General features: G+C 45.1%; 1 protein-coding gene across 2 annotated transcripts; it reads right to left on the bottom strand.

The window, feature by feature from the left end:
* Window positions 1–1,451: 1,451 nt before the first annotated feature.
* rcc1l (RCC1 like) lies at window positions 1,452–18,588 on the bottom strand. Of its 2 annotated transcripts, XM_033045915.1 has the most exons (11): window positions 18,021–18,586; window positions 16,746–16,875; window positions 16,314–16,442; window positions 15,370–15,436; window positions 14,168–14,219; window positions 9,208–9,292; window positions 7,931–8,112; window positions 4,826–4,913; window positions 4,215–4,388; window positions 3,482–3,567; window positions 1,452–2,799 (listed from the first exon to the last, which is right to left on the bottom strand). In XM_033045915.1, exons 1-11 carry the CDS (start codon window positions 18,318–18,320, stop codon window positions 2,722–2,724), a joined length of 1,371 nt encoding a protein of 456 aa, XP_032901806.1. In that variant the 5' UTR covers window positions 18,321–18,586; the 3' UTR covers window positions 1,452–2,721. The 2 variants fall into 2 exon arrangements, with proteins under 2 accessions (XP_032901806.1, XP_032901807.1); XM_033045916.1 differs by lacking the exon at window positions 3,482–3,567 and having other exon boundaries at window positions 18,021–18,588.
* Between the last annotated feature and the right edge of the window lie 592 nt (window positions 18,589–19,180).

Raw genomic sequence — 19,180 nt, 5'->3', positions numbered from 1 at the left:
AGAAAGGTTGAACAAGTTAGGGCTTTATTCTTTGGAGCGCAGAAGGTTAAGGGGGGACTTGATAGAGGTTTTTAAAATGATGAGAGGGATAGACAGAGTTGACGTGGAAAAGCTTTTCCCACTGAGAGTAGGGAAGATTCAAACAAGGGGACATGACTTGAGAATTAAGGGACTGAAGTTTAGGGGTAACATGAGGGGGAACTTCTTTACTCAGAGAGTGGTAGCTGTGTGGAATGAGCTTCCAGTGAAGGTGGTGGAGGCAGGTTCGTTTTTATCATTTAAAAATAAATTGGATAGTTATATGGATGGGAAAGGAATGGAGGGTTATGGTCTGAGCGCAGGTATATGGGACTAGGGGAGATTATGTGTTCGGCACGGACTAGAAGGGTCGAGATGGCCTGTTTCCGTGCTGTAATTGTTATATGGTTATATTATTATATGGGGTATAGAAGAGACCCTGGTGAGAGCCTCATCTATAGAAGAGGGGAACCCCCGTTCCCTGAAGAATGAGGACATCTCCGATGCCCTGGTGTGGAACGCTTCATCCTGGGTGCAGATGCGGCGTAGACGGGAGGAATTGGGAGTAAGGGATGGAGTCCTTACAGGAAACAGGGTGGGAAGAAGTATAGTCCAGATAGCCATGAAGATGCTGGTCAATACTCAAGTGTCGGAGTAACTCGGCTGGTCAGGCAGCATCTCTGGGGAATGGATAGGTGACCTATCGAGTCTGAAGAAGGGTCTCTCCCTCCCCAGACGCTGCCTATCCATGTTCTCCAGAGATGCTCCTGACCAGGTAAGATATTCATGCACTCTGCGTCCTTTTGGGTTGGTGAGGAGATTGCATGAGAGAGACGACTTGTGAGAGGAGAACAGAGGTTGTACAGCTCGGAGTGAGGGAGCGGTGGTGGTGCACATCTGGGCGCGAGGGGGTGCACAGCTGCGGACAGACCGCACCTGGGGCGGGTTGTGTACCTGGCGGGGTTTCCCGGGACAGGGTGGAACTTTGCCCCGTGGCTTGGCCGAGCTCCGGAGCCGCTTCTTCTTCATCTCGCTGTTGTACAGTTTCTCCGCCACCTTCCTCCCGTTGCCGGCCGCCCAGCGCTGCCTCCTTCCCTTCCCGCCGCCGTGAGCCTGGTAATCCGCCAGGTTATAGTACTCGTACTTGTCGTAGTGCGCTTCCTCGAAAGACTCCAGGCTCTCGCTGGACATGTTCCCGGAGGTGGTAGCGGGCGAGGCCCGAACTGGAGCTGGGTCAAGCGGGGCCGGGCGTGGGCGGGGATCACTCCGTCTGTGCGTCCTCACTCATTCACTGTGATGTCAGGGCGCGGCTTCAGACACCGCTCTTGCAGCGACGGTCAGATGTATTATGTTGTCAGAGAAACAGTTTGTTAGGTTTGCTTGTTAATTTCTTGGTCACCAACTCAGAAACAGATGACAATTGTTCTTTATCTGGCGTCCTCTCTATTTTTTTTATTTTTTGGTTGATAATTACAGGAGGATACAAAAATAATATAAGTTGCAGTAGTCCGCTCGGCCCCTCGCTCTGCTGCGCTATTCGACCAGCACTGTGACTGTGATATCCATCACCGTCCAATATTCAGACAGTGGGTGAAAAAAATCTCTCCTCTTCAGCCCTGTTCCTGAAACCGCTTGCCCTGGTTATGGTTACCCCAGCAACGATGCGCCATTAATGTAGCTGCCCTGTCTAGCCCCGTAAAAATCTTGGACAATCCAATGAGATTAGCCCTCATTCATCTAAACTCAGGGGAGCACAGACTCAGCCTGACAGCCCTCTCCACAGAGAACACAGGAGAATAGAAGCAGCAGCTGCCCCACCTTTCAATATGTTCATGGATCCATGGATTTAACACATGCATCAACTCCTCCTCTGTCAGGTCTAGGCAGTCCTCAATCTCCCACAATATTAAAAAAAAACAGCTACCTCCTCTAACTATTTCCAGGCATTCAGCCTGGAATACACCTCAAGGAAAGAATTAGAGATTCACCAGACGCTGCCAAAGGAAATTCTTATGTACCAAAGGTTAAAATGATCTCCCTCATCTTGCAACATCTCCTCATTCAAGATTCTCCTACTGGTGCAAACACCTTCACATTTACCTTGTCACACCCTTCTGATCTTACCCATTTCACAAAAATCTCCCCTCAATCTTCTAAACCAAAAAACAGGTTGATTTTTTTTGCCTGCTCAGGATAGAACCCGCTCTCTCGATCACAGGAATTGGCAGCTTTTCTGGATGCCTCTTATGTTGGGATGCTATTTCTTAAACAAGGGTCTAAAACTGCATCCATATCGCCAAGTGTGGCCTCACCAACTCACCCTTCCCAAAGAAGCCAGTTTGCCACTGTGATTGGTTAAGATAAAAATTCCAGTGTGATCAGGGATAACACTGACTGGTCAACATTGTTACTAACACTGCAGCATTAGCCTCACAGCACACTCATTAAGTTGAAGTAACCTCCCAGCAAAGGAAACAATTTGAGCCCCTGCCGAAAGGTAACATGGGCAGATTGAGGGACAGACACAGAGAGCCAGTCACATCTTTCAATCTGAACGTGCAACAGACACATTCAGGCCCATTGTGAAGAGTTACAACAGAAGCCCACATCTTGTCCAATAACTTGTTGAAATCAAGCCTACATAGTGAAATTCAAGGCGAATACTTGAATCGGTTTCTGCAGAGAACCAGGGATATTGTGCGGTCAGATTAATGATTTTGTCATTGCCACCATGTGGTCGACACCACAAGCCACGTCCACAACCTCACCGGGCACGGTCACCTGAAACACACAGACACGTACAATCAGCCAGACACCGTCACTTGAAACACTCGGACACGTACAATCAGCCGGGTACAGCGATATGAAATACATGGACAATCAGGCAGCCGCTGTCACATGAAATATGCAGGCACAATCAGCCATCCTCTCTCAGCACTGGTTCCCGACCACCCCCCAACTTTCGAGCTCCATGAGGCAGGTGAAAGCTGTGTTTGGAGAGAGGGGTGTGAAACTCCAGAGGAGCTCAGCTGCACACATGGTCCAAGTGACAATAAACTGGATTTCTGTGTTGAAATTTGAAGTGACTTCAGACAACAACCATGTGTGAAATGAAAATGGTTCCGAGAGTATCAGGAGATTTATCAAGGCTTCAAACTGAACACAGTACTCATGGTTGACAATGAGCGTTAGTTAATCTCTGCTGGCATCACTGTTCCTCTTCAAAACATAAACATTCTTTGGGCACCGTATGTTGAAACATTAACGTCTACAATCTATAGATGAAAGGAGATCAATTAATTTATCAGCTCTCTGTGGCTGTCCTTGGAGATTCATTGGGAGGACTGTGATGTTTCTTCAAGGGAATGTGTTTTGATTTCACTTTGCTAGCCAGGCTGGATTCCGTGATCGTGCCACAGAAGTGATCAGAATTAATACCAGTTTGTGTTCCCGGTGAACCTACCCTCCAGGGGAAGTATTGATCGTCTGTCCTCCCAATGCCAAGGCAACCTCGCAGGTTCTTGCCCCATACAAACAGCTCACCACGATCTGCAACACAAAGGCAGCATCACCAGTGGATTATTAAACAAATGGTACAATCTGTGCTGTTATCAACTACTTGGGGAACCCAGTGGGCAATGACGATCAAACACGGAGGATTTTTTGGTGCAACCTATTTATTTATTTATTATTTACTGTCGCTCTCTGGCCACAAACCTTAGGAATTGCTTTCTTTACATTTCAAGAAAGATTGTGTCTAGTATCATTGTGGCTTTCAACCTAGGAGACTGGAAAACACGACACAGAGCAGACGACGGACTGAAAGATGAATTGAAAACCAGCAGAAAAACAGGAAAAAGTGTTTGTGGAAATGGAAGTGAAAGTGTGATTAGGAGCTGGGGAATCAATGCACACTGATTTTATCAGCAATGCAAGGGTGGGTAGCTGAATGATGTTTACTAGAGGGGTGATAGGCCTCGACTTTGGAATTAGTTCATAGACAATGGCGCTTTGCCCACTCATGAATATTCCTACAATTCAAGGAACCACTGGCTGAGGTTGCTGGCTTCAGAGATACAGACAGAGACGTGTGCAAGTGTGAGATGATGGGAACTTGTAACGTGATCAGATGCCAAAGCGAAAAACAAAATGTAGCAACATTGTTCCAGCACCTCGAGTGCTTACTCGATACTCACTGGTGATGGCAGCAAAATGATGGAGCCCACAGCCGATGCGGTCAACTCGCACTTGGGGCGTGAATTCAGTGCAGCCAAACAGTGTTGGTGGGATCATCTCCGGCAGTCTGGACTCGGAGAGGTTACATCCTTTCCCCAGAATCCCGTAACCCCACACAAAGACATTGCCGTCACCTGCAAACAGCAAAGGAACATTCTTGGCAAGACAGAGAGATGTTCAGAGAGCACGGATACTCTTACGAACACTTGTAGATATTTAGCAACTGTAGGGACCCAGTGGACCAGCAGAGAGAACAGGATCATTGCTGGTGATGAGTATATTAAGACTCCAGTCCTACATTTGAGACCCTAACAAAACCCTGGCAGTTCGAGAAAGTAAAATTTTGGATTAGTTATGATGGGTTTGCAATTTTGACAGGTTCTGAGCTAATATGGCAAATTAATAGGTGACTCTGAATTAGAGTGGACTCTGAACCACAGGGACAGTTATCACGCCTAATTTCACTCCTATAGGTACGTTGAACCCATCCCTAACGCACAAACCCATTATATGGAATGAAGCAGGATGTGGAAGTGGACAGAACACGCTGTTACACAAGATGACAACTTACTATTGAGGACGGCAGCATGAGTTCCACCACACGCCACGGACTTTACCCTCCCAAGTCCTTTAAACGGGAGCTGTTTTGGCACATTCACCTGCAAAAACAAGTTAAACTTAGAGGGCGGAAGTCATGCTTTAAATACATCCAAATTACCACAGCCGAGGCTTCAGCTCTACCCCACACTCTGGTCATCATGTCCCAGAAACCAGGACGCCCTCCAGACCTTTCAACACCACCTTCCCATTGACTAACCTGCCTGTGTGCCTGGGATCAGTCTCAATTGCACTCAAAACACTGGGAGCATTCCAGAGGTTACGTGGATGTGGATTTTACTCAGAGACAAAGAAACAATTGAACAAAAAACAATTCAAAAAAATCATTTTGCAATTCATAGTTAAACTATAAGAGAAGTTGTAGACAAGAAAAAGTCACATCTTTGACTGGAAATAAAGGCTATAAATGTTAGCCATCAAAACAATAATGTACAAGTTGCAAGTTCCTCAATGACATTATTTTTAAGCACTGCAAAATTAAAAAAAAACAGCTTATACCATCAAAGGACTCAACCCCTCACCCAAAACAAATCAGATCATTTGTCCATGAGGTACTCGATGACTGGCAAGGACGTGGAGGCTGAAGGGCCTGTTTCAGAGTTGCAAGACCCTCTTACTCTAATGGGTGGTAGGTAAATTTCTGGAGAAGATTCCTCAAAATAAAATGTACTCGCGTTTAGAAAAGCATAGACCTATTAGACAGAGTCAGCATGGCTTTGGGTGTGGGAGGTCCTGGCTCAAATCTGATTCGAGTTTTTGAGGAAGTGACCAAGATGATCGATGAGGGCAGTGGATGTTGTCTACATGAACTCCAGTAAAGCATTTGACAAGGTCCCTCAAAGTATGTTGGTCAAGAATAATGTCAAGTGGGATTTAGTGAGTTGGTAAGTTGGACACAAAATTGGTTTGGTCACAGAAGACCATTGTGGTGGAGGGGCGTTTCTTTAACCGGAGATCTGTGACCTGTTGAGCTGGGGGCTCTGATTTAGAAATTAGGTGCAGGAGTAGGCCATTCGGCCCTTCGAGCCTGCACCGCCATTCAATATGATCATGGCTGATCATCCAACTCAGTATCCCGTACCTGCCTTCTCTCCATACCCTCTGATCCCCTTAGCCACAAGGGCCACATCTAACTCCCTCTTAAATATAGCCAATGAACTGGCCTCGACTACCCTCTGTGGCAGGGAGTTCCAGAGATTCACCACTCTCTGTGTGAAAAAAGTTCTTCTCATCTCGGTTTTAAAGGATTTCCCCCTTATCCTTAAGCTGTGACCCCTTGTCCTGGACTTCCCCAACATCGGGAGCAATCTTCCTGCATCTAGCCTGTCCAACCCCTTAAGAATTTTGTAAGTTTCTATAAGATCCCCTCTCAATCTCCTAAATTCTAGAGAGTATAAACCAAGTCTATCCAGTCTTTCTTCATAAGACAGTCCTGACATCCCAGGAATCAGTCTGGTGAACCTTCTCTGCACTCCCTCTATGGCAATAATGTCCTTCCTCAGATTTGGAGACCAAAACTGTACGCAATACTCCAGGTGTGGTCTCACCAAGACCCTGTACAACTGCAGTAGAACCTCCCTGCTCCTATACTCAAATCCTTTTGCTATGAAAGCTAACATACCATTCGCTTTCTTCACTGCCTGCTGCACCTGCATGCCCACTTTCAATGACTGGTGTACCATGACATCCAGGTCTCGCTGCATCTCCCCTTTTCCTAGTCGGCCACCATTTAGATAATAGTCTGCTTTCCTGTTTTTGCCACCAAAATGGATAACCTCACATTTATCCACATTATACTGCATCTGCCAAACATTTGCCCACTCACCCAGCCTATCCAAGTCACCTTGCAGTCTCGTAGCATCCTCCTCACAGCTAACACTGCCCCCCAGCTTAGTGTCATCCGCAAACTTGGAGATATTGCCTTCAATTCCCTCATCCAGATCATTAATATATATTGTAAATAGCTGGGGTCCCAGCACTGAGCCTTGCGGTACCCCACTAGTCACTGCCTGCCATTGTGACTATATACATTAATGATCCACGTGAAAATGTAGGTGGACTGATTAGTAAGTTTGCAGATGGTACGAAAATTGGTGTTTCGATAACAAAGATTGTCAACGCATACAGCAGGATATAGATCAGGTGGAAATGAGGGCAAAGAAATGGCAGATGGAAATTATTCCAGACACTTGAGAGGTGTTGTACATTGGAAGGTCAAATACCAAAGGAAAGAATGAAAATGGCAAGACCCTTCAGAGCAGAGGGATATTGGGTGCAAGTCTAAAGCTCCATAGAAGTGGCAACACAAGTAGATAGGGTGGTAAAGAAGGTTGCCCTCATTGATCGGGGCATTGAGCATAAAAGTTAGGAAGTCATGTTAAGAAGGCCACATTTGGATTATTGTATGCGTTTCCAGTTGCCACAATGGACGTTGGGGCTTTGGAGAGGGTGCAGAAGAAATTCACTGGTTATTGAGCAAAATAAAAAAAACTGCTGGAGGAACACAATGGGTTGGGCAACATCTGTGGAGAGTCCGTGTTTCTATGTGAGACCAGTCCGAATAGTTCCTCCTGCAGTTTTTTCCGCAAATGGAGTCTCTTGTGTCCCAGTTTGTTCTGGGTATTGCCTGGATCAGAGGGTATTAGCTGGAAGGAGAGTTTGGACAAACTTGCACTGTATTCTCTGGAGCTTCAGAGGCTGAGGGGTTGACCTATAAAAATATATAAAATTATAAGAGGCATCGAAATGGCAGTCAGAATCTTTTTCCCAGGGTGGAAATGTCAAGTACTAAAGGGCATAGATTTAAAGTGAGAGGGGGAAAGTTTAAAGGAGATTACATGACCAGTTTTTTTTTCTTCATACACTGAGCGGTATGTATCTGGAACATGCTGGCAGGGTTGGTGGCACGGAAGCAGATACAATAGATACATTTAAGATGCATTTAGACAGGCACATGAACAGGCAGGTAGATTGGCATCATGGTCAGCACATTCATGATGGGCTGAAGGGCCTGTTCCTGTGCAGTATTGTTTTATGTTCCATATTAACCCATGCCTACCTGCGTGGCCTCAGTAACTGTAGAAAGCTGCAGATACTCAGAGTTACCCCAGCCAAACACGCCCCCATCTTTGGATAAAGCCAAACAGAAGTCTCCGTATGTTGCTACTTGCACAATATTCTCTCCAGCAATATCTCCCATCAGCCTGGTTGGTTTAGAGACTGCACTATTGTGACCAAGACCTAAGGAAAGAATAATATGGGAATGCTTACCGAGCTTACAAAGAAAGAGTAAATACCAATAAACAAAGCCAATGAAAATCTTTTCACAAAATATATATGCCATTAGGATAGGAAGAACGGTTGTACAGAGGGAAATGGAGAGAAAGGAGAAAACTGCTGGAGCGAAAAAGCACATTTGTTCAGACAATGAAGACGTGGAATCAGTCTGAGTGGAGGTAGGAATCATCGGGTGATGGTTAACACTTGTGGGAGTTGTCTGCTGGGTTCCAAACAATTGTGTCATATAGGAAATGGCATCAAACAGGAGATTAAGGATGCAGAGAGTAAGGGTCGGACAGTAATCAATATCGTGACTTTAACCAATATATTGATTGGTGCAAGCAGATCAGCAATAATAATGTGAAGGAAGACTTCCTGGATTGTGTACATGATGGCTTGTTATACCAGTATGTCGAACAGCCAAATGGAGGACAGATACTGGGCAATGAGAAAAAGTTGGTTTGGAATCTTGAGATGTGTGGTCTAAGAGAGACTATATAACATGAGCTAGGAATCCCATCCTGGGATTCCAGTGCATAGGATCAGCCAGGCTGCCCAGCTGTGCCAGGCACTGGTGATCCTGAGCTGGGCAGTTCCCAACCGATGTGCCCGGATGGACGGGGTCGGTGCAATGATGTGAGACTATTTCCCCCATTTCTCCTTCAGGCCCGCTCTGACAAACCTCACATCGCTTTCTCAAATTTGACTGTAGCAGCTCCATTATGTTGCTCTGGCTTCTTCAATTTTGAATAACTACTAGATCACCTGAATTACTGTTAGATTTCCCCCAGGATGCCACGGTTTCTTCCCATATCTTAAAGACAGTGGGTTAGAAGGCTAATTGGCCGATGTAAATTGGTAGAATGCGAGAGTGAGTTGATGGGAAAATGTAGGTTATCGATAAATTCAGTGGGTCAATGGAATTGTCTTGTTGAGTTGGCATGGACTTGATAGGCCAAATAAGCTTCTACTTGTATGGAAACATGGAGATATTACAAATTGTTCAACCGAATCTTGCAAGGATCAGGTCAAACTCTGGGTAATCAAAATCCCCACCTGTTTGTCCGTCAACGCCCCATCCACAGGAATACACCTCGCCTTTGTCCGTTCTGAAGAGGCTGTGATCCTGCCCACAAACAACCTGTAAATCAGACAGCACGTCGATTAATAGTTTGCAAACTAGAGGCATGCGGCACCAGAACTCTGGCATCGCCTCAGCTCAAAGAATCAAAGTTAGAGCTTCACAGTCACCGTATCAGAAGGCCTGACATCTTTATTTTTATCCTGTATGTCTGTGCCACAATTTTAGATTTTTTCTGCCTATTTTAGCTGTTACTAGACTTTGTGGTCAGGTGGGCAACGAGAGAACTTGTGAGCTCTTGCTCCTCCGCACATTGATGTTGAACCACTGAAAGAGCCACTTTCTGAACTACCAGTAATGGCACCCACCTTCCCCCACTCCTGAAAAAGCTTTGTTCCCGATGCCACAACTTTAGAACATTGTTTTAAAAAGTCATAGAGTTGTACAGAACAGAAACAGACTCCTTGGCCCACCACGTCCATACCAACCTCACTGTCGATTTACATTGATCCCATTTGCCAAGATTAGAACTATATCCTTGTATGCCTTGATTAAACGTATCCTCAACGGTGATTATAACTGATTCCACCTCCCTCTCTGGAAGCAACATCCAGAAATTAACCAATCTGTGTAAGAAACTTTCCTCTTAGATTCACTTTCAAATTCTTTCCTCTCACCTTAAACCTATGCCACCTTGTTTTTGATACCCCTATCATGGGAAAAGGATAGGGTCTATTTACCCAATGTCTCTCATAATCTTTAACTCTTTATCAGCTGATCTCTCAACCTCCTCCTCTCCAGGGAGGTAATGTGGCTGGCAAATGACGATCCTCTGAGATGTCTCAAAACCACTGCTGGAACATATAAATAAATGATTTCGGACAAACATCCAAGGGTCAACCTTCCAAAAACCTTGTCACAGAATCATTGCGTCAGAACCACCTCAGTCCCAGAGCATGTCCTGTCCTCAACAAGATACACACAGGGAGAAGCTGGTGGATCTTTCACTGAAAATCGGGCATCTGCTGGGTGCTGAAGAAAACGTGTTGCAGTGGAATTTATTTCTACATATCTTGTAATCTGCCAACATCCCTTGTCGACCAACTCCAGTTCATGACAGGTACACAAAAATGCTGGAGAAACTCAGCGGGTGCAGCAGCATCTATGGAGCGAAGGAAATAGGCAACGTTTCGGGCCGAAACGGCCCGAAACGTTGCCTATTTCCTTCGCTCCATAGATGCTGCTGCACCCGCTGAGTTTCTCCAGCATTTTTGTGTACCTTCGATTTTCCAGCATCTGCAGTTCCTTCTTAAAAACTCCAGTTCATGACAGTCGGTTGGAACCTGGCAAAGCAGTGCACTGACCCCACATCCAATGGTTCAAAGATCTGCCGTTCCTTGAATGGTGTCAGCTACTAAACAGCTAGTAAAAGAAAGAGGCTTCCAGAAAATCCCATGTTGTGGGGCACAGGACACGAGTACAAAAGGCAAGATTCAAGCATTCTCAACAGCCAATGCTGTGCCGCAAAGCCGATATGAATAGACATAGTCCTAATTTTATCACTGAAGATCTGTGCTCCAGAACAAGCTGCAACTGCAACCAAGCTATCCCGGTATTGACAAACACCTGCACGCACATGATAAAGTGGAATATTATCCAGATATGCCCTGTTCAAATGAAGCACCATAAATCAAATCCACAAATGACTGCCTGTGTAGTCTGATCGTCAGCGAACCTCCAGTTTAAATTCCATTTGGAATATTTTGGAGGACCAAGAAACCAAGAACTGGTGGGAGCTGCTGTCAGCAGCGCTATCTAGAATTAGGATCAGATGGGAGTGTGCAGTATAGTATTTTGCAGGACATGTGGAGGATTGATGAATACATGGTTTGATGAATGAGTAAATGATCTGATAAATTTGAACAGGCCACAAATGCAGACAGGAGGCAGGCGGGCAGATGGATTGCTGTATCTCATGGAGCGGGGCATGAGTTGTGCCAGACATGGATAAATTGTCAAAGTGCCCAGGACAAATTAAAGAACCTAGACAAGTTCGGAGAAAAATGACCCGTGCTTAAAGATGTGAACATCTGCACTGAAAAAACACATTTTTGAAAAGTTCCAGTATTTGAGCTTAGCTTCTTCCTAAATCATTCACACAATTGCCAAAATCCTGAACTTTGGCCTCCATTGCATGGAGATAAGATTCTCACTAGAACTGACTTATCATTCCTAATGAGTGGTACATGGTTCAAAGGAACCATTACCAAGTCAGAACCAGAAGCAGCACTTTAGTAAACAATTAACAATTACATAAGTTAGAAACGATGGCAATTCTTTGTTCAATGTTTCAAGATATTTTTCTTCCACAATTTCAGAATCACGCACGTTTTCTTATAACATTAAAAGGAACAAAGATATTAAACAAAGGGCTTTAAAGGTATTACACGGTTCGACACAACTCATAAAGTCTCATTGTATGCGGATGACCTGCTCCTGTACATCTCGAACTCAGTCAGCTCTCTCCCTGTGATTACGAATATTTTAAAACAGTTTGGCGCGTATTCTGGTTATAAACTGAACTACCAAAAGAGTGAGCTATTACCGATTAACTCATTGGCTAAGCAGCTCCCTCGCTCTTTAACCTCATTCAAATGGGCAGAGGACGGGTTTCGCTACCTCGGCGTCTTGATCACAACACCCTTATCTGATATGTTCCGCACAAATTTTCTGCCTCTGGTTGAGAAAGCTGAAAGAGATTTTGACCGCTGGTCAGTTTTACTGCTATCCCTAGTGGGCCGGATAAATCTGGTCAAGATGGTCGTCCTACCCAAATTCCTGTATCTTTTCCAGCACGTCCCTATATTTATCACTAAATCTTTTTTTGATAAATTAGAAAGGACAATATCTAAATTTTTTATGGGGTAGCAAACCGGCTAGAATCCGAAAGGCGATATTGCAGTCTCCTAAGAGTGACGGCGGTTTGGCACTTCCTGACTTTAGGCGATACTATTGGGCAGCTAACTTGCAAAAACTCCTGTATTGGATGAATGATGATTGCGACCATCTACCGACCTGAGTACACATGGAAAATGCGAGTTCACATCTCCCGTTGCGGTCTGTCCTATGCTCCCAACTCCCCCTTCCTATAACATCTGTGGGTGCGGGCCCAATTGCGTCCCTCTCGCTCAAGATATGGAGTCAACTCAGGAAAAACTTTGGTTTACAAGGCCCTTCCATCTTGACCCCACTGCTTAAAAACCACATCTTTAAACCTTCAAGTACAGACCACGCATTCAAAACCTGGCATAGCAACGGTATCAGTAGTATCAAAAACCTATACAAGGATGGCATCTTTTCGTCTTTTGCGGAGCTCTCGTCCAACTACAGCCTCCCAAACTCCCACCTTTTTCGTTTTTTCCAGATTAGGGATTTTGTGAAGAAGACATTCCCCCCATTTCCCAAATCGCCCCCCTGAAACCCTGACCGATACTATCTTAGCTCTAGATCCCAACCGGAAGAAATGCATCTCTGTTTTGTATAACTTGTTAGGGTCGGTTATATTGAAACCTCATACCTCATTAAAAGCTGCGTGGGAGGGTGAGCTGAATACGAAACTAACAGACCAGCAATGGGACTCTGCCTTGGATTTGATCCATTCTTCCTCCATATGTGCCCGTCATGGCCTAATCCAATGCAAAGTCCTTCATAAAGTCCACTACACAAATGCAAGATTATCTAGAATTTACCCCGCTGTTAGGGACACCTGCAACAGATGTAATCAATCTTCTGCCAACCATAGCTATATGTTTTGGTCTTGCCCTAAGCTAGCAGCCTTTTGGAGGAGTGCTTTCGACTTGATAAGCAGAGCCTACGGCCAGACTATTCCTCCAAACCCACTGTCAGCCATTTTCGGTACCCCTCCCAACACCAACCTCTCTGTTGCGGTGAAACGGGTTCTAGCTTTTACAACCTTGTTAGCCCGGAGACTGATCTTGCTTAACTGGAGGCTCACCTGTCCCCCGACAGACGCCCGCTGGATTAAGGAGGTGCTTTACAATTTAAAGCTTGAAAAACTTAGGTTCTCTCTCAAAGGCTCTACCAAGACATTCCTAGATACATGGAACCCTTTCTTGGAACTTGTTAACTCTCTCAACTTGTACCCGGACTCGGAAGAGGACTGAGTGCTTTCCACCATTGTTCTGCTCTACTGCAGCTGCTCTCCCCTTAACCCCCCACCTCCCCACACTTATTTATTTAATTACTTACTTATTTACTGTTATTAGTGACCCCCCTTTTTTTTTTCTTCTTTTTTTTTAAAGTACTTTTTGTTTCGTTTATCTTACCATATTTGTGTGTATGTGTATGTATGTGAGTGTTGTTTGTCCCTGTTTGGTTCCGACCTGATTCGGGTGGGTTGAAGGTGGGTACGGGTAAGGGCTTTGAGGGTCGCTTACATACTGTTGCACAATTATGCCTTGACTGTCACTGTCTGTTATCATTGTATGTATGCAAATTGCTGTGAAATTCAAATAAAAAGATTTAAATCAAGAAAAGAAAAAAAAAAAAAATGACCTGTGCTTAAAGATGTGAACATCTGCACTGAAAAAACACATTTTTGAAAAGTTCCAGTATTTGAGCTTAGCTTCTTCCTAAATCATTCATACAAGAGCCAAAATCCTGAACTTTGGCCTCCATTGCATGGAGATAAGATTCTCACTAGAACTGACTTATCATTCCTAACGAGTGGTACATGGTTCAAAGGAACCATTACCAGGTCAGAACCAGAAGCAGCGCTTTAGTAAACAATTAACAATTACATAAGTTAGAAACTATGGCAATTCTTTGTTCAATGTTTCAAGATATTTTTCTTCCACAATTTCAGAATCACGCACGTTTCATAACATTAAAAGGAACAAAGATATTAAACATCACCTCAATAACTTTGCTGTCCAAACCTTCAATACGGTGAATGATGTGGCTGCCACTGAAGAGAAAATGAAATATTAAATTAATCAGAGGCACTGTGCGTGAACAGTAAAGATGTTCACTACATTGGAAAAGACTGAGGGCTCTGGAGTTGTAAACCCAGAATGGCAGAAATCAGAAATGTATAAAGCAGGCCAGGCAGCCTCTTTGTACTTTCATCACTAAATATTGCACTCAAACAAATATTCTGCATTTTACAGGTACATGGATAGGAAAGGCTTAGCGCCAAATGTGGACAGGTGAGACTAGTGTAGGTAGATGGGGCAATTTGGTCGACATGGGCAAGGTGGGGCACAGGGCCTGATTCCGTGCTGTATGACTCTATAGTAAGTACAGTTCAGCGTCAGGAAGTAGATTATTTCGAGGAAGAAAAGGAGGAGAGAAGTCCACCCTCATTCAGCACCAACAGTTATGTGATAACTGAGATTACAGTACTAGACCACTATTGGGGATTATTCAGGGAACCATGAGCCTGTGACAATTAAGAGGTATCCAAAAATATCAATGAAATGGTGACAAAGACCAGAAAACTGTATGAGGACCATTTGCACAGCAGATTGCTGGTGGGAGAATTCAAAAGGAGGAAATACATGACAAAGTCAAGAAATGCCACAGCTTGGCAGTTCACAAAACCAAAATTCCAAACCCCTCAGCACTGTCAGGTGAACAATTCTGGTTTGCTCACAAATTATCAAAGAGGTTAACCACTGGTTGAAAAAAAAGGTAATTTCTGAAAGTATGAAAGAGTGGGATTTGTTGATTTACAAAGTAATCTGGTCCTTGTATACCTGTCACTGTTGGTCTTCATACTGTGCACAGGAGGAAAGATGTCATAGGAAGAAACAACTAGGCAGTGGGGTTAACTCAAATAGCTCAATATCTTAAGCCAATGAACACGACGGTCAGAATAATAATAATAATAATAATAGCTTTATTTATATAGCACATTTTAAGTCCATTTGCATTGACACCAAAGTGCTTTACATAAATTAAATAATAAATTTACATACAAACCATAGAAAAAGGTTAAAATTAAATAAAGAAAGAAAATGGACACAACCTCTTTTGCGTCATAGGTGCCTACGATTCTACAATAGCCAGATTGAGTTACGTTAGAAATTTCTGATCTGATTCAGAAGGCATCTTACCTATAAATCTCACTGTCCACAATGTTCCTTCCGCACTGTCCATACGCATTGTTCCCCAAACTGAATACTGAAAAAAAGTTTCACTTTGTTACTGCTCTAAAAGCAGCTTGCAAAACTTCAGCAGAAGATTATTAAGGTGTGACAAAGTTACCAAGTGCTAGGATAAGACAAGGTAGCTCTGCACTAGCACACTACACCCCCAAATTCAATAAATAATAGTGCCTATCTGTGAAGCACTCAAAACTAATCAACACCTCACCTAAAAACACTTGCAGCCTGACAACTGTCCTATCACCCACCACTATCCTCCCCAATTCCTCTGCTGGACCCAGAACCCACTGATTTAGACAGACAGCAATGGTAGTACTTCCCATGCTCTAGGAGGTGTCCATAGTCAGCCGTCATTGTCAGTGAAGCATCCAGGCAATGGGACTCACTGCTGCTCAGGAGACTGTGACCATCAGCAGTTATTCAAGGCTATTCATGTTATTGAGTGGGGTGGAAGATTGCAACCTTCACGTGGTCCGCCCTGTTTCGACGAATGCAATCAACCCGGCATGCACAATCAAATAAGATCAAATAGAACAAGTTGTCCTACAACTTTAGGCTGTGCACGCCATACGCAAGAAGAAGATGTTATTGAGTTATTTAAGGTTGCCAATGTGGAACCTCTTCAATAGACAGCAATCCTTGACAAGGCAGCTGAAATGGCTGCGGGTGGAACTGAAGGTAGTACTTCCTTCCTAATGTGGTCAAGCCATTCTGTCCCCTTCAACTATTACATTGATGATAACAATTAATTCTTCCATCAAATAACCCCAAATGAAAAAAATGAAACACAGCCAAAGTTTTAAAGGGAACATATATTGGATTAGTTATGAACTTTTTAGATTATGTAAAGAGAACAGAGGTAAATGTGCTTAGGTGAAAAGAACAGTCCGAACCTCCTTCATTATCCGTCATCACCAGAGAGTGTGCTCTCCCACACGACACCTGCAGCACTCGTGTTTCCTGAGGCTTCTCCAGTGGCAATGGGACTGGGGAGGGTTCCAGAATGTATTCATAACCCTTAGCTGAAACAAATAATAAAATCATTACAAAAATCAGAAAATGCTCACACAAAGTGGTGGAGTAACTCAGCAGGTTATCTCTGGAGGATATGGACAGACTTCAGACTGAAGAAGTGTCCCAACCTGAAGCATCGCCTGTCCATCTTCTCCAGAAATACTGTCTGGCCCGCTGAGTTACTCTAGCACTGTGAATTATTTTCTTGCAAATCAGAATCTGCAGTTCCTTGTGTCTCCAATCGAAAAACGCTGGAAGCTCTCATCAAAATTGGGGGAGTCGCCCCATAGACTAGTCAAGAAGATACTCACTCCTGTCCTGCCGGCTCCTATGAAATCCAATCTGAGAATCGCTGTTCAGGCCCATTCCCCAGACCTTGGTAATGTCAGTGGTTTGTGAAGCCAGCAAAGTGAATCCATAGCCGCAGGCAGCAGAGGAGATCTGTTACATGGGAAAAAAAACACTGTTTGTGTCATGAATACTTATATCATGAACCTACCAAGTTCAACAATTTGTCCTGGTCCAACCACACTGTTGCTATGGCCAAGAAAGCACACCCACCATTCTTTCTCAGAAGAATTTGGAAATGCGGCATGTCTCGAATGATTCATCAATTTCTGCGGATGTACCACCAAAAGAGCATCCTATTAGGATGCACACAGCTTAGTTTAGCAACTGCTCTGCACAAGGACTTATCAAAGACCACTCACACTCTGGCCATTATCTCTTCTCTCCCTCTCCCATTAGGCAGAAGATACAAAAGCTTGAAAGCACATGCCACCATATTCAGGAACACCTTCTTCCCCTGCTGTTATCAGACTATTGAACAGACCTCTCATAATCTAAGAGTGTAGTTCTGATCTTTCTACCTCCCTCATTGTGGCCCTGGCCAAATCCTGAGGGAGACCGCTGTCAAACTTCACCTGCAACAAAGTGAACTAATGTGACAGGTAAACCTAACTGACTTCATCATCACCTGTTGAATAACACCTGCACAGTTCTTGTGGAGACAAAATCCATCTTCACAGTGAGGACAGACACAAAAAGCTGGAGTAACTCAGCAGGACAGGCAGTATCTCTGGAGAGACGGAATGGGTAAATTTCGGGTCGAGACCCTTCTTCAGACTGGTTAGAGATAAGGGAAACGAGATATATAGTCAGGATGTCTATCAACATGTTGTGAGACCACTGCTGTGCCAAATGGGATAGTCATATGACAGATCACATAGCTTAAAACTGCCGATCCATGATGCACTGTAGACCATAGGCAGCAACATACACTATCATAATCTAACCTTATGGCCTGACATATCAGCCCTAGTTCAATGAAGAATGTAGAAGGACATGGCCAGAGCAGCACACTAACAATGAGGCCCCATCTCCCCTCACCCCAGGGCCAGCCCCGCCCCTAAGTCCCCATCCCCAGACCAGATCCACTGACTCTCTGGCCCCCAGACCAGAACTACTCCTTATCCCAGGATCACACCCCTTCCCGTTCCCCTACCCCGCCACACGCGGGTCAGACCCACCGTCTGCCTCAGGCCCGGCCTTTCCCCTCCACCCCACCGACACCTTCGGCCTCTCACCCGCGGCTCCGGCTCCGGCTCCAGGCGGTGCGGCCTCAGTTGCATACTCGCCGCTCTCCGGCGTGCTGCGTTGGGGAGGCCCAGGGCCCCGGTGTGGGCGAATCCCCACACGAACACGCGGCTCTTCCTACGGCCCTTCCCCATGTAGCGGACAGTCGGGCCTTCGTCCCGTTCCAGTACCGCCCGACCCGGCGAGACCGCCTCTCGCAGCCCCCGGCGCGGGGAAGCCGCCTCCCGCAGCCCCCAGCACCGGAGGCCGAGCAGGCGCCAGCCCGCCGGTCCACTCCAGCATGAAGCCATGCGCCCCCGGCAACCTCCGGCCCAGAGTCCCGGTCGCCCCGCGGCCTCCTCAGCCCAGGCCGGGGTCACAGCAACGACAGGGTCTCGGTTAATGAGCCGGCGGACAGCCTGAGCCCAGCGCCCTGGTCACTGGGATAACCAGTGCTAGGGGTGGTTGGAGACTGATCTGGAGTGAAGAGGCGACCGAAGTTTATAGAGCAGAGCTCTCCTATAATCTTTGGAGGCGACTGTGCACCTGTCGCAGACAGAGGGAGGGAGGGAGGAGCCGAGCACCCTGTGAAGCAAATACGAAGGGAAAGAGCCACATCTGTGGCTTTGTTCATAAACTGCTGGGTTCGATGGTTTAAGTGGACTAAAGGGAATGTAAATGTTTCAATCTTCACCAAAATACCATGTGCTGGGTCAGATTCTTCTGAATTTGTAGTCGGCAGGGCAGTACTCTGCATATCGCCAACTTGGATGGGTTGTGCACACTAACGTGCTGTTAGTTCCCCCTTAAAACTGTCTAGTGAAGGTGATTTGACTATGTTGTCTAGTTTATTCCATTCCCTTAAGGTTCTTACAAAGAATTAGTTTTTATAAATATCTGTCCTGGCGAATGGGGTTTCTATTTGCATATCATTTCTCTTTCTTGTTCTCCTTTCTGTTGAGTATGTTATGTATCTATCTGCAGTTATGCCCACTATCCACTTTTGAATCTTGTACGACATGGCTAGTCTGTTCCTTACCCTTCTTGTTTCCAGCGTTTCTGACTCCAGGTCGGACAGCATTTGGGTAACACTGCTACCTCTATTGTAGTTCCAGATGCAAAAGCGTGCTGCTTTCCTCTGTACCCCTTTTAGTTTGTTGATATGACCAGT

Source organism: Amblyraja radiata, chromosome 28, assembly GCF_010909765.2.
Source record: "Amblyraja radiata isolate CabotCenter1 chromosome 28, sAmbRad1.1.pri, whole genome shotgun sequence".
NCBI classification, from domain to species: Eukaryota; Metazoa; Chordata; class Chondrichthyes; order Rajiformes; family Rajidae; genus Amblyraja; species Amblyraja radiata.
This window is presented reverse-complemented; position numbering and strand designations above follow the sequence as displayed.

Bases quoted from the DNA above. Each gene is read 5' to 3' on its own strand.
- rcc1l (XM_033045915.1), bottom strand. From the start codon at position 18,320: ATGGCTTCATGCTGGAGTGGACCGGCGGGCTGGCGCCTGCTCGGCCTC. The intron at 14,220-15,369 runs GTAAGATGCCTT...TTTTCTCTTCAG, and splicing joins GTGGACAGTGAGATTTATAG to TGGCAGCCACATCATTCACC. The intron at 3,568-4,214 runs GTGAGTATCGAG...TTTGTGTTGCAG, and splicing joins TCATTTTGCTGCCATCACCA to ATCGTGGTGAGCTGTTTGTA.